The 15,018-nt window shown below is 44.9% G+C and overlaps 1 protein-coding gene across 3 annotated transcripts in view; it reads left to right on the top strand.

Annotated features, from left to right (window-relative positions):
• LOC135515810 (synaptotagmin-1-like) overlaps positions 1–15,018 on the top strand; it is a 236,401-nt gene that overhangs the window by 182,520 nt on the left and 38,863 nt on the right. For all 3 annotated transcript variants that reach the window (XM_064939554.1, XM_064939552.1, XM_064939553.1), the window contains exons 4-5: positions 2,760–2,942; positions 11,974–12,146. In XM_064939554.1, the coding sequence (XP_064795626.1) occupies positions 2,786–2,942; positions 11,974–12,146 (330 nt within the window). In that variant the 5' untranslated portion in view covers positions 2,760–2,785. The remainder of the gene's footprint in view (positions 1–2,759; positions 2,943–11,973; positions 12,147–15,018) is intronic.

Genomic DNA, 15,018 nt, shown 5'->3' with positions numbered 1-15,018 from the left:
AACATGCATGAGAGCATCAGCTGTTCCGGACGACTGTGTGATCATGCTCTCCGCAGCCGATGTGAGTAAGACCTTTAAACAGGTCAACATTCACAAGGCCGCAGAACCAAACAGCTTACCAGGACGTGTACTCTGAGCATGTGCTGACCAACTGGCAAGTGTCTTCACTGACATTTTCAAACTCTTCCTGTCCAAGTCTGTAACACCAACATATTTCAAGCAGACCACCATAATCCCTGTGCCCAAGAACACTAAGGTAACCTGCCTAAATGACTACTGACCCATAGCACTCACTCCAACACCATCATTAAGTTTGCTGATGACACAACAGTGGTAGGCCTGATCACTGACAACGAGGTCAGAGGCCTGACCGTGTGGTGCAAGAACAACAACCTCTCCCTCAACGTGATCAAGATAAAGGAGATTATCGTGGACTACAGGAAAAGGAGGACCGAGCACGCCCCCATTCTCATCAACGGGCTGTAGTGAGAGCAGGTTGAGAGATTCAAATTCCTTGGCATCCACTTCCCCAACAAACTAACATGGTCCAAGCACACCAAGACAGTTGTGAAGAGGGCATGCCAAAACTATTCACCCTCAGGAGACTGAAAAGATTTGTCATGGGTCCTCAGATCCTCAAAAGTTTTTGCAGCTGCACCATCGAGAGCACCCTGACTGGTTGCATTACTGCGTGGTATGGCAACTGCTCAGCCTCTGACCACAAGGCACTACAGAGGGTAGTGCATACAGCCCAGTACATCTCCAGTGCGAAGCTTCCTGCCATCCAGGACCACGCTGCTCTTACTCTCTGTTATTATCTATGCATAGTTACTTTAATAACTCTACCTACATGTACATATTACCTTAATTACCTCCATACCGGTGCCCCCGCACATTGACTCTGCACCGGTACCCCCTGTATATAGCCCCGCTACTGTGATTTACTGCTGGTCTTTAAATAGTGTTTTTCTTCTTAGGTATTTTCTTAAAACTGCATTGTTGGTTAAGGGCTTGTAAGCAAGCATTTCACTGTAAAGTCTACCTACACCTGTTGTATTAGGCGCTTGTGACAAATGCAATTTTATTTTATCTTATTTGTGTTCAACACTCCGAAGCATGTCTTTTTCAAATCTGCCAGGGTCATTTAATACTTGTTTACAACACAGCTGGAGAACACAGTCCTCTCGTGCGTTAATGCTAACAGGCTTATCAATGCCTGCAAAGTCAGTGAACAACACCGCCGCATGCTAACAGGCTTGTCAATGCCTGGAAAGTCAGTGAACAACACTGCCGCATGCTAACAGGCTTGTCAATGCCTGCAAAGTGAGTGAACAACACCGCCTCATGCTAACAGGCTTGTCAATGCCTGCAAAGTGAGTGAGCAACACCGCCGCATGCTAACAGGCTTGTCAATGCCTGCAAAGTGAGTGAACAACACCGCCTCATGCTAACAGGCTTGTCAATGCCTGCAAAGTGAGTGAACAACACCGCCTCATACTAACAGGCTTATCAATGCCTGCAAAGTGAGTGAACAACACCGCCTCATGCTAACAGGCTTGTCAATGCCTGCAAAGTGAGTGAACAACACCGCCTCATGCTAACAGGCTTATCAATGCCTGCAAAGTGAGTGAACAACACCGCCTCATGCTAACAGGCTTATCAATGCCTGCAAAGTGAGTGAACAACACCGCCTCATGCTAACAGGCTTGTCAATGCCTGCAAAGTGAGTGAACAACACCGCCTCATACTAACAGGCTTGTCAATGCCTGCAAAGTGAGTGAACAACACCGCCTCATACTAACAGGCTTGTCAATGCCTGCAAAGTGAGTGAACAACACCGCCTCATGCTAACAGGCTTGTCAATGCCTGCAAAGTGAGTGAGCAACACCGCCTCATGCTAACAGGCTTGTCAATGCCTGCAAAGTGAGTGAGCAACACCGCCTCATGCTAACAGGCTTGTCAATGCCTGCAAAGTGAGTGAACAACACCGCCTCATACTAACAGGCTTGTCAATGCCTGCAAAGTGAGTGAACAACACCGCCTCATGCTAACAGGCTTGTCAATGCCTGCAAAGTGAGTGAGCAACACCGCCTCATGCTAACAGGCTTGTCAATGCCTGCAAAGTGAGTGAGCAACAGTTAATCCTGTGAATACGCTGCACTCTAAATTTGATTAAATGTTTTCTCCCATTAACACACTTAGTAAACCTACAAGGCAATCGGATCAATGTTAGCAATACTATATTTGCTCTCACTTCATTCACATCCCTGGGAGTCCATTTGCATGATTAGAATAGATAACGGCATAAAAGTTCACAATTAAAGTAAAAAGTGGAGGTGTTAGAGGCTTTGCGTACGTCCCAAATGCCACCCTATTCCCTACATTTGGGACACAGACTTTGTGTGGTGTGAAAGCCAGCTTCATCTGCTTGGTACTGCTGGTTGAACCCTGCAAGATCATTGTGGTTTCAAGGTGTGTTTACTCAGGCTGAGCCAGCAACTAGTCATACAGAGGGAGCATCCACTCACTCATCTTTAGCAGGGCCAGAGAAAACTGTCCCTGGAAGGCATCTGTCACAACCAGCTAATCTTACCTGACTCTCTCTTGCTTTGTCTTTCTTTCTCACTCTGTCTCCCTGTCTCTCTTTCTCTCTCGCTCCACCTTCACTCTGCCTCTCTGTATCTATTTATTCTATATACAATGGAAGATATATTAAATTAGGTGTGTTAAACTCAACTCTTTCTCCAACTCTCCTCCAGCTTCTGCCTGGCTGCCCACCACCACCATGGCTGAGAGTCGAAGGGAAGCCCTGGCAGCGGCCCCGATGTCCACCACTGCCTCCACGGTCGGTGCCAACTCTACCGACATCTCTGGCACCGGATCCAGCGAGGACTTCTCCAAGCTCAAGAACAAGTTCATGAATGAGCTCAACAAAATCCCACGTGAGTCATGTTAGTGGTTGGTTTCCCCTAACCTGCCCGGTGACAGGGTGGTGATTGGTTGAGTAGCTACTTCCCGTAGACATCTCACAAATGCCTTACAGCACCCTTGGATCTGTTCTTTAGCAACTAATTGCAATCAACAAAGTACAAGTGGCCATTATAACTGATTGTGGATAGGGACTAATGGTCTTACTCAGAAGTACTGTGACTACTTTTAGAAACCCATTTGGCATTTGAGGTGCCAAGAAAACAAACGGCGTTGACTTCAGAGTTGTGTTTGGAAAGTATGTCTAATTTCCAAAATTGTTGGTTTTCTCAAAGCAAATTTACTTTTTAAATCTACAAAGTTGTCTGTATTGCTGGGCACCCTGTGTTTCTTCCCTCCATCAATAACCTCCCCCGACAGGAGACACAACTACAGCATGTTAGAATCCTGACCAACTGTGAACCCATCACTCCTATATAAAAAATTTCCACCCAGTGATTCCGGAGGAGACACTTGTCTTTGCCTGTAACGTCTGTGGAACAGTAGTAGTTAGTTTGGGACAGCAGCATCCTTTGTTTATCCCAAACCCCAACCTACTTATCCAGTGGACGTTGTTGTGTTCAGCCTCCCAAGTCCTAAATATAGACAAATCCACCGGCTCATGTGGAAGTAATTCTCGTGTCAGGAAATGGCTCCCGTGAAAAAGAGAGGTTCTATTTCTCCTGCGTCTGGTCTGGCTAATTTAAAACCAACAACATATTTGCTTTGGGAAATAAAGCCGAAGAAGCTTTAAACACAGTAGTCCGTGGTCAGTATGGACTGCCCTGGACTTTACTCCAGCAGACCAGAGATAGACTTTCATTGATTGACAAATGACAAGCGACAAACACTTCCTGGTCTCCTCATAGAAGTGTGTTGGAGCCATTGGGTGCTCCAATGAAATTGGCACCACTGAGGAGCATATGAAAGCCATAATGAAGACACTGTGGAGGGGGGTGACTCTGATGTCCCCTGTGCCTTAGAGTAATGGTCCCTCATATCAGAACTGTTTCACCGTGAGAGGGCTTGAAGATACGCCACCTGCCACATTTAGCTACTAAACTACACCCCTCAATCCTAGCCAGCACAGCTAACCTGGTGCCTCAGCACTCTCACAATGGAGTTGTGTTACCCTTCCAAAACACCCGGTCTTTCCTTCATTTCACTGTCTGTATTTGGCAATGACATGGTGGCAACCAGCCCATTAGGCTTTGTAACAACCCATGTACCACCTCTCTCCCTAATTATCACATTGTGTGATGTGGACAAAGACTAAATAAGGGGTTGTTGGGTGCGCCTCAGACAGAGATGGTATATGCAAGCAGCCCCCCAAAAAGCCACTCATTTATAGTAGATTTAAATTACAGTTTTTGCTCCAGCACTCAGTCAGAACTAGAAAATGAGCGGCTCCGCGCCGAGGGCTGCCAGCCTGATAAATGCCCACTGACGTGTTTGTGCCAGGGAATATCAATAGAGCTACTCCCAGGATGGGGACAGGGCATTAATAAGGAATATTCAAGGGGAGAAGGCAGCGTGAATAAAACAGAATGAATCCATTGCCATAGCAAATTTTTTCCTTGTGGGTATTTCTACATAGGAATAGATGGTTATCTATAAGACTTGACTCCTGGAGGTAAAGCTGAATGCATGGTGTTGTCAGAGTCGGGCATCTTGTGCTGTATCTCTGGTATAACTCAGTGGAATGCCTTGTGACATTAACAAAGATCCATGGATTAATCTCCAAGCCAGAAGCTCCTCTTTAGCCCCATCTGTTGGCTGCTGCTGCTGGAAGTGGCTGTTTCTCAAATGGAGTTGAATTGCATCCTTACAAAAATCTTCAGTGTTTTCTTCATACATTTTCCTTCTCAAAATTATTTTCAACCACCAAACCTGGTTTAAAAAACAAACAAATAAAGCAACACCACACGGTACAACGCCTCTCCCCCATGTGACCTACTTGTTGTGTGTAAGTACTGACATGTATGTGTAACTGATAGATGCACACACACATACATTTCAAAGCATTAACATGTAGTGTACGGAAACTGTATAGTCTTTTGTCTGTAATGTCTTTTTTGATACGTGCCCAGTAAGACTATCTGTTGCCATTTGCGTCGGCTAATGGGGGTCCTAATAAATCAAATCGAATCATTTCTAATTCGCTGTCTCATAACTATTTCCCACCAAGGAGTATCTACAACAAAGAAGATGTTATTAAAAGCATTACTTCCTCCATTACCTGCTGTAGTTCCATTCGCAATCCCAGCATGCATTGCGGGAGGCGCTGTAATGAATTTTCCAGCACTCCCTCTAAACACCAAGGGACAATAATGAACCTCTCAGTGTTAGAAATGCTAACAGACAAACATATTGAAAATGACATTTCTAAAAACATGTCTTTTCAAAGGCGGTCCTCTCCCGGGCCTTGGACTGAGCCAGTAGGCCTGCCATGAGGCAGCAGGATGGGGCTGGGGTACCAGAACTTAGAGCTCGCAGCTTATACAGAAGGGAAGAACAGCCCTCATCGGACCAAACTGCTCGCCCCCCGCACACCTGAACTCATGTCAGGAGGGTGCTCCATGGAGCGCAGGGTGAGATCTCCCCTCATCAACAGTGTGATGCTTGACCATTTTGCGTTCAAACAAATCAAATGAAATGCCCATTACGCTACCTCCCACCTCACCCACCCCCAGAGTAGCATTTCAAAGAAGGGAATCAGAGGCCTGGTCCGAAACTCAATCACTTTCTTCCTCATTAGTTTTACATACTGTAAATCTTACCACAAATACCAGTTTGTGTAGCTAGTTATTTTTTCTGTTATATATTCATCCTACCCCATTTGCAGCTATTGTTGCACTGTCATTGTTGTTGTTCCCACAGTGGGAATGGGCAAGGACCGGGGGTGCTGCTCTTGTTGGCATAACAACATGTAATGTCAAGGTTAATTGACCAACAGTGTGCTGTCATAATATATTAGTTTGTGTTGCGATGCATATTTCCCTGATACACCACCACACACCACCCAACCCCCTGCCCACTACTGTTGCCAGTCTATTGGATCCTCTGTATAAAGATGTAAGGAGGCAGGTATCTCCTCAGAGGACCATGGGTAATGTGATGAAAAGCAAGAAGCTCCCCCCAAGCCCCGAGGCAGACCGCACGTGACTGATTACTATGTGCCCATCTCATCAACCTCACGTGGAAAATCGAACCGCTCCAACTCCCTCAGACTGCCTCTGCCCCGTACCATTGAGATAGTATGGAAATCTACTCCAAAAACTAGACAATGAAATAGAGCCCTTTTAGCTTCCATGATTCCTATTCTGTGTCTCACCGATTTGAGTGATCCTGCACTATCTATTGCCACACCTGAAAGTGGTTGTGTCTCTCAGTTAAGCAACACTTCAATAGACATCAATACACATCAATGTACACTATACACAATAATATACACTATATACTGTACATCAATTTTACTTTTTAACTCTGCATTGTTGGGTTAGGGCTCGTAAGTAAGGGCTCTTAAGTAAGAGTTTCACTGTAAAGTCTATACCTGCTCTTGTCAGATACAATTTGATTTGAACAATACCCATCAATATACACTATACAAATCAATAATACCCATCAATATTACATGAATATTCATATCAAAACACTGAAAGCAAAACACAATCATAGAAAACAAACATTATTCAGCAAAAAGGTCCTCAATCAGCCTTTTCAATTGTCCCAGAGGCACCAATTCGTCCAATCTTAGAGAGCCTTGGAGATTATTCCACGAGTAAGGTGAAGAAAACTCAAATAGATTTACCTACCTGTAACTCAGTGGAGATTGTAGGGATCTCCAGAGTTAGCCATCCCCAAGACCAGGTCTGGTATCTCGTACGTCTATAAGTTAACAATTAAGTAACAATGAAGTTAACAATGAACTTACAAAATGCAGTGATGTGTACTTAACCAATCGTCTATAATATTTCCTGACAGGCCGCTCCACGAATGGTAAGGTTAAGTAACAACACGTCCGCCACGCTGATCCTCAACACAGGGGCCCCTCAGGGGTGCATGCTCAGTCCCCTCCTGTACGCCATGTTCTCTCATGACTGCACGGCCAGGCACGACTCCAACACTATCATTAAGTTTGCCGATGACACAACAGTGGTAAGCCTGATCACCGACAATGACGAGACAGCCTGTATGGAGGAGGTCAGAGGCCTGGCCGTGTAGTGCCAGGACAACAACCTCTCCCTCAACGTGATCAAGACGAGGGAGATGATTGTGGACCACAGGAAAAAGAGGACCGAGCACGCCCTCATTCTCATCGATGGGGCTGTAGTGGAGCAGGTTGAGAGATTCAAGTTCCTTGGCGTCCACATCACCAACAAACGAACATGGTCCAAGCACACCAAGACAGTCATGAAGAGTGCACGACAAAACCTATTTCCCTCAGATCCTCAAAAGGTTCTACAGCTGCATCATCGAGAGCATCTTGACTGGTTGCAACACTGCCCGGTATGGAAACTGCTCGGCCTCGAACCGCAAGGCACAACAGAGGGTAGTGTGTACGGCCCAGTACATCACTGGGGCCAAGCTTCCTGCAATCCAGGACCTTTATACCAGGCGGTGTCAGAGGTAGGCCCTAAAAATTGTCAAAGACTCCAGCCACCCTATTACCTCAATTACCTCGACTAACCGGTGCCCCCACCGATATAGACAATATCCCCATATTCTATAACCGGAATGAATGTCGACTGAATTATTTGTTTTCTGCTATTTAATTAAAACCATGACCAATTCCTTTAAAATAAGCTGTTGTTAAATAGAGCCAATAATCTCTTCCAGATGAAGTTCAGTAAAATACCTTTCTGTTACTGTAACCTTTTCTTCTTCATTCCAGAGTGTGTCTGAGGAGTCCCTCATCCTGTTTGCATTGTTCCATGTGTCAAGAGTTCCATAGCCCTTGGCAGTCTGCAAGGTTTTGTTAAAAAACCCTGTCTGATAACTCAGCTGTCATATTTCTATGGTCCCCATTCCAGACGGTTATCAGATCAATTCTGTCTGGAAGAAAAAAAACATGAGTTTGATAAGAAAGCTGGGGACTCGGAGCGCCAGACAAATGCAGCTGGAGCCTCCTGGTTCGGAACGAATGAGCCAAAAGGCCCTGCTGTGTCCTTGAAGGCATCCGGAGGAGAAAAGATGGTAGACTTATCAGTTGGCCGTTGATATTCACAGCTGAAAGCCAAGGAGGTGTCTCATTGTGTGGCGTATTGGCTGCCGCTCGCTGGATGGCTTTTGACCACGGCTGCAGAAATGTGATTTGCGCCTCTTCTCGGGAGCTGTGAACACTGAACACGCACTCATCATCCAGAGCCGTTGTGTGTGGCGGAACGAGAGATAACTACTGCTTAAAGTTGAAGTGAGGTGCACCCGCTGGCGTCGCTGTCTCAAGGGAGAATAGACACACCATCTAGTTAATTAGGGAATGCTTTTATTGCTTTCGGGGACTCAGGTTATTTTAATTAAGCGACACAAAAGTGTCTTGCAGTATTAGATACATGCAGAATAAAGTATACAAGCAAGGCCTGGGTTATTGCATTGAGTTTCACAGCAGTGGGCTGTGCATTATAATGGTGATGTACCGCTGATGTCAAAACATTGTAAATAACCACAGAGGATGGCAGTACCATTTAAAAACATTATATTTCATGATGCACAACGGAATCCAATTGCAGTGCAGTCTGCTTCGTCAAAATAATGCCAAATTCCACTGTTATATCAGTTCATTTATTTACACTCCTGCTGTGTCATTGATATTAGAAATCATTTTATCAGACCTCCCATTTGAAAAAAGTGTCACAGCTTTCTGGTTCCTTCAGTGGGAATGTGACTTACCATCCCAGCTTTCAGGCCTGAAATAGGATCCTGCCATATCTCCGACACTTCCATTAAAAGATAGTCTGCCAGGCTGTGTGGACAAAAATGACGGGTCAAACGCTGGAACATGTGGTGGTATCCCAAAGGTATCAGTCTCAGACCGCTGCCCCTGCTTTGGCCGAGGAGCAGAGGAGAGGTTTTAACTCAGCCCTAAACCTCGGACTTTAGGGTCAACCGAGGATGCAAGAGGAAATGGAGTCAGTGATGGATAGCGAGGTGTTATATTATGTTTAGGTAGTGATAATTACGATACTAACGCAAAGTGACATAGTTTTACTGTTCAAAGAATTATAACAAGCAAATTTCAAAACAATATTTCATATTTTTCAAATGTTTTCTTGTTTACCGTTCAACAACTTTGTGAGCAGCAACAAACCAGTTTTTCGAAGAGACCACAGCGAATTCAAAATGGTGTGGGTTGGTGGAGATTGTGACTGCCATTAGCACACCACTGTGGAAAGGCCAAGGCTGTAGATCCCAAAGTTATTTTAGAGCATCACTCAATGTTTTTCCTTAAAGGAGAGTGCTTATCGATTTTGTTCTCTCCCCCTCCCTCCTCTCTGACAGCGAGGCGGTGAGGGAAATTCAGTGAAGTGCTGGCAAGCCAAAGCCCCAGGGAGAATAGACCGTCATATATTTCTCCTGTGATGGTTCTTTCTAGTGGCCCGCAGATATAGAGTCTTCAAAGTAGCACTGAAAGGTGACAAACATTGGATTTACAATGAAGCCAATTGGTTCCCAGTGTTCCATACGAATAGAGTTAGTAGTACCACAACAGGTTTCTGAGTAGTGTACAGAGAGGAAATGTACCATGTCATCTTTACTATGGTTGTAATTCGACTCTAATCTGTGAATTTCACATGACTGGGCAGGGGCACAGCCATGGGTGGACCTGAGAGGGCATAGGCCTACCCACTTGGGAGCCAGGCCCACCCACTGGGGAGCTAGACCCAGCCAATTAGAATGAGTTTTTCCACACAAAAATGCATTATTACAGACAGAAATACTCCTCGGTTTCATCAGCTGTCTTGGTGGCTGGTCTCAGACGATCCCCCAGGTGAAGAAGCCAGATGTGGAGGTCCTGAGCTGGCCTGGTTACACATGGTCTGCGGTTGTGAGGCCAGTTGGACATACTGCCAAATTCTCACAAAAAATGTTGGAGGCGGCTTATGGTAGGGAAATGAACATTACATTCTCTGGCAACAGCTCTTGTGGACATTCCTACAGTCAGCATGCCAATTGCACGCTCCCTCAAAACTTGTTTGACAAAACTGCACATTTTAGAGTGGCTTTTTATTGTCCCCAGCACAAGGTGCACCTGTGTAATGATCATGCTGTTTAATCAGCTTCTTGATATGCCACACCTGTCAGGTGGAAAGATTATCTTGGCAAAAGAGAATGCTCACTAACAGGGATGTAAACAAATATGCTTTTGTGCGTATTGAACATTTCTGGGATCTTTTATTTCAACTCATGAAACACTGGAACAACACTTTACATGTTGTGTTAATATTTTTGTTCAGTATAGCTTGAATTTATACAGGTGGGAAAACTGTTTAATTATCAGATCCTTCGTTGGTGAAGTCTACCATATGGTCTCCATCTTGTGCATGGTAAGTATTGACAAAAACATATTTTGTTTGCTGATGGGGCTGTTGGTGGCCCTCTCTGTTGAAAGGAGGTGTGGGTTGCAAGGTGTTTGATGTTTTGTGAGCAGAAGCCGTAATTATCCCTCCAGAAGGGAGCAGTCTGACACTGTGTTTCTGTCCTCATTATTTACAGCACGTCTGGCCACTCTACCATTCCTCTGATACATTTAACAACCCACTTTTGTGCCGTGCATAGCTGGTGGCTGTGTGTGTGTGTGTTCTGTCGGGGAGAACTGCCTGACTCCTGTTGTTTAGATGGGCGCCTCTGTTTGTCAGCAGGCTGTTAGAGTGATCACTGTGCTGTGGAGCTGAGCGGCTCCCTGTCTGCCTCTGACAGCCCTGACTGGACCTTTCAGCTGGACTGTTTAGTCCATTCAGCCTTATATAAAATAGGGCCTGGGAGGAAAAAAACACGTCATTACATTCTCAATTAAAGTAACATAATGGTCCATGGCTGTTTTAGTATCCTTTGCCAACTAGGTCACATCCACGAGCAATGCTAAGAAGTTGACTTGACAAAAGCTCTCAAAGAAAGTTGTCAGAAACTGGCTAGTATGAGATGAATCAGAGACAAACGTGTGAATAGGAACTCTCTTTGAGAGAGAAGTGTCAAAACCCATCAACATGATGAGTGGTCATGCAATCACTGACTCGACACGGTCACGCTACAGTTGGTAACTCGCTCTCCAACAGGCCCTGCAAATTACCTCTACACCCTGACCTGTGTGCCCGTGATTGGTGTGAAAGTATCAGTTGTCAGAGAGAAATGTTTTGTTTAAATGGCAAGTGGAAAATGCCAACCTCTGTTATTTCCACTAAATTGGCCGAGGATGCTCAGTGAACCATCGGGACGCTTAAAACGTCTCTGTTCGAGGGCAATCGTTAGGAGTCCATGTCTCGACTGCAGATCGGGGACGCTGCCACCCAACAATGTTGATCAAAGTCTTCCGTCTGCACATTTGAGTCATTTAGCAGACGCTCTTATCCAGAGTGACTTACAGGAGCAATTAAGGTTAAGTGCCTTGCTCAAGGGCACATCAGCAGATTTTTCACATAGTCGACTCGGGATTCGAATCAGCGACCTTACGGTTACTGGCCCAACGCTCTTAACCTCTAGGCGACCTGCCGTCCCACATCCTGATGTCTTTCTCTATGTCCTCATTCACTCCAGCCGCTACCTTCAACAAGTAGTCTCAACGTCCCGCCATCAGAGTCATTCATCAGATGCAGGGAGATGGTGGCCAGGCGTTTCTGGTCAGCTCGGGCCCTGTTTGAAACAGATAATGGTGCCATATTCTGGACGAGGCACTTTTGGTTGTTTGAGAAAAGAAGAGTGAGAGCAATGGTGTGGTTTTCTTCATCCAGGTATGCCCCCCCTCTTTGACATCAGCTCGTCTAACCTGTGTCCCTGTGTGTCCCTCTCCAGTGCCAAATTGGGCCATCGTCTCCATCGCCTTCGTGGCCGTGGTCCTGGTCCTCTCCTGCTGCTTCTGCATCTGCAAGAAGTGGATATTCAAGAAGAAGAACAAGAAGAAGGGCAAAGACAAGGGCAAGAATGCCATCAACATGATGGACGTGAACGACGGTGCGAAAACCGAGGTAAAGGCTTTGTACTACTGCCATTGAACGTTATTGATTAGAGTTAATAGTTTTTTAGTCAACAGTAGTATTTGATAATGCCAAGTTGTTCTGTATTTTCTACTGCATTATTATATATACTGTATATAACTTACCTTTTACTTCAAGGTAAAAAAAAAAGACATATACATTTTTATACATTGCGAGTTTCATATTATCTGTGATTGACTGTAGCCAGAAATGACATCACTGACTTTTATTACACTTACCCGGCAGCGGACATTCATTGATGATTGAAACCTCTAAATAAATGCATATACAGTATATTTCAGAATAATAATCTTCACATAACAAAGTGATTTCACTATACAATTTATCAGACATACATATAGTTTAGGCCAAGGGGTGGGAAATCTTTTTGGCTCGGGGGCCAAAATTCAACGGAGGGCCGCACAGAATTTAAAAAAATACTTTCTATCTCATTTTAAAGGTTCAAGTGTGGCCTGGAGTGTTTTTTTTAAACCCAAAATAATTGAATGGGCCCGCGTGCTGTAGTTTGACCCGCACCTGGTTTAGGCCAAATTCTCCCTCATGAAGACCAGTGGACACACATGACACACGACTTGTGTTGACATTGTTGCGTCTGCGATGACTCCTCCCCATCCATTCTGATTGCAGGACTGTTAAGGAAGCCTGCCATTTATAATCGCCTCAGAGAGAGTATTCAATCTCTCTTTCTGTTCCTCTCAATATTTGAATGTCTTAAGAACAATGAGCTCTGAGTACGGTATGCTGTATTGCCAGTGGTATCAACCCAGAGAAATGACATTAGCTAATTACGAGCGAGGGGAGTGAATTAATTCCGCCCTCCCTCTCCAACGCACACAGAGAGAGAATAGGGAACACACAACTCTTTAACCCCAGTTAGAATACTAATTGCATTAGCGAAGGTTCTCAATCCCCCCCCCCCCCCTCTCTGTCAAAGTCTGTTTAATTTGCAGTCTGTCCACGCCAACGCCGCTCACATCATCAATCAGGGACATTGAATTGGGGTAGAGGACAAAGCCCTGTGAGATGATGTAGGGAATTGAATAGCCACACAGGCCAGAGATGCAGAGGTGTTACACAGTCTGATAAGAAGTGAGCTCCACAGGTTTCATCTGATTCATACCAAAGAGCGTATTGTTGAAATGCTTACAATTCTTTGATTTGTAGAGGCCTATGCCTTGTGTCCTTGTTCCTAGTGACAGTTGGTAAGCTTTATAATAACACTGATTTATCTTAAGCTTTAGTAAGATGCACCCATAGAATTAGAATGACTTCAATCTAGAATTAATTCTATTTGGATAGACCACTTTTCCTGTGCTGATTTAGGAGCTGCTACGACTACACGTCAAGCAATTAGGCTACACACTGCCAATACAACACCCCTATCGGTTCCATATGCAACACACCTATTGGTTAGATATTCTAGAGGTGGGGCCATGGGCTCCCGAGCGGTCATTTCTCCTGGTGTGCCCAGACTCTTGTGTTAACTCCTGTGTGTGGTTGTTTTAATGTGTGTTTCTTCCTTCTATGTCCTCCTTATCTGTGTTGTGTCTGATGACTGTGCGGGATTGTCACTGGCGGTAGGTTCCCAATTGTTGTTGGATCCTCCTTAAGCCTGCTGCTCTGATGTTTTGATAGCCTCTTGACAACAACTTACTCCTGTAGAACCAAATATATGTAACTATGCATACAGTACATGTATATCTGCTCTATATATGTGCGTAGTCTTGCACATGCACATATATATGTATGAAAGAAGCCCTGGGCGCGCTTTAACAAGGTTGAACCACACTGATTCTCCATCTGGCGCCTTTTCAATCTTTGCTTTTCATTTCAAAACAAAGATGTGCCTATGAGCTAAAGTAGACTGGTAAAGATGCTAGGTTACTGCTTTTGAGACCTGTAGTAAGGTTTCGACACACAGTAGCTTTACGTTTCACATACATTCACCTGAAGCCAACAGGCAGATTGACTTGACTTTGACTTAACCCAGTAAAATACCTAATACACATCGTGGGTGTTGAACATGGCTGTCTATTCTGCTATACTCCTCTCCTCTCTGTGTGCAAGCAATAACGAACAAACAATTACATTTTTTTAGAGTTTTGCTTAGGGAAAAAATTGACAAAATGTTTGCTTGCACCAGGAGGGGACTCAGATGAGCCGTACAAATTCCAAACAAACCAATGTTGTTCAGCCTTGATGCTTTCACACCAGCAACCTGACCATCACCATGACAACCATGACAACATCTCTTACCAACACCTACCTACCTACTGCTGGCATGATGCTTATAGCTTCCATCGACGTGGGGGTAACACATGCAGCTGAGGGTTCTGACAATGCGATTGTGTCTCCTGATGGGTGAATGATAAGTAAACTGAGAATGTGGGGGTCACAACCAGAGTACTGTTCTGTTTACTGAGAATGCTCTGCATGCAACAATGACAGTCTGACAATGTCTGACCTTTGGAAGGCAACTTTGACACTGAATGTACTAGTTTTTGCCTCTTTAATCGCATGTTTAACAATAACAAACTGACTGCCCCCCTGCCTCGAACCCGCCTCTCCCCCACCACTACCAGCATCCCTTCAGAACCAGGCTAGCGAAGGAAAACTCACTCTTCTTCATCATTTTCTTCTTCTTCTTCACTCGCGCCATCTCTTGACATTTCCCTGTTGATTTTGTTTTGCACCACAGACTGATCTTCTTGAAATAACATCAAGGGAATTGTCGTTGGTGGTTTGCAGAAGCGCTCTCTCCCTCTCCCTCTCCTTTTCTCTCTCTCTCTCTCTCTTTCTCCCTCCCTCCCTCCCTCTCTCCCTCTCTCCCTCCTCTGCCTGC

This window comes from Oncorhynchus masou, chromosome 27 (assembly GCF_036934945.1).
Source record: "Oncorhynchus masou masou isolate Uvic2021 chromosome 27, UVic_Omas_1.1, whole genome shotgun sequence".
Lineage (NCBI taxonomy): Eukaryota > Metazoa > Chordata > Actinopteri > Salmoniformes > Salmonidae > Oncorhynchus > Oncorhynchus masou.
Note: the sequence above shows the minus strand (reverse complement) of the source record. Positions and strands in the feature narration are given on the sequence as shown.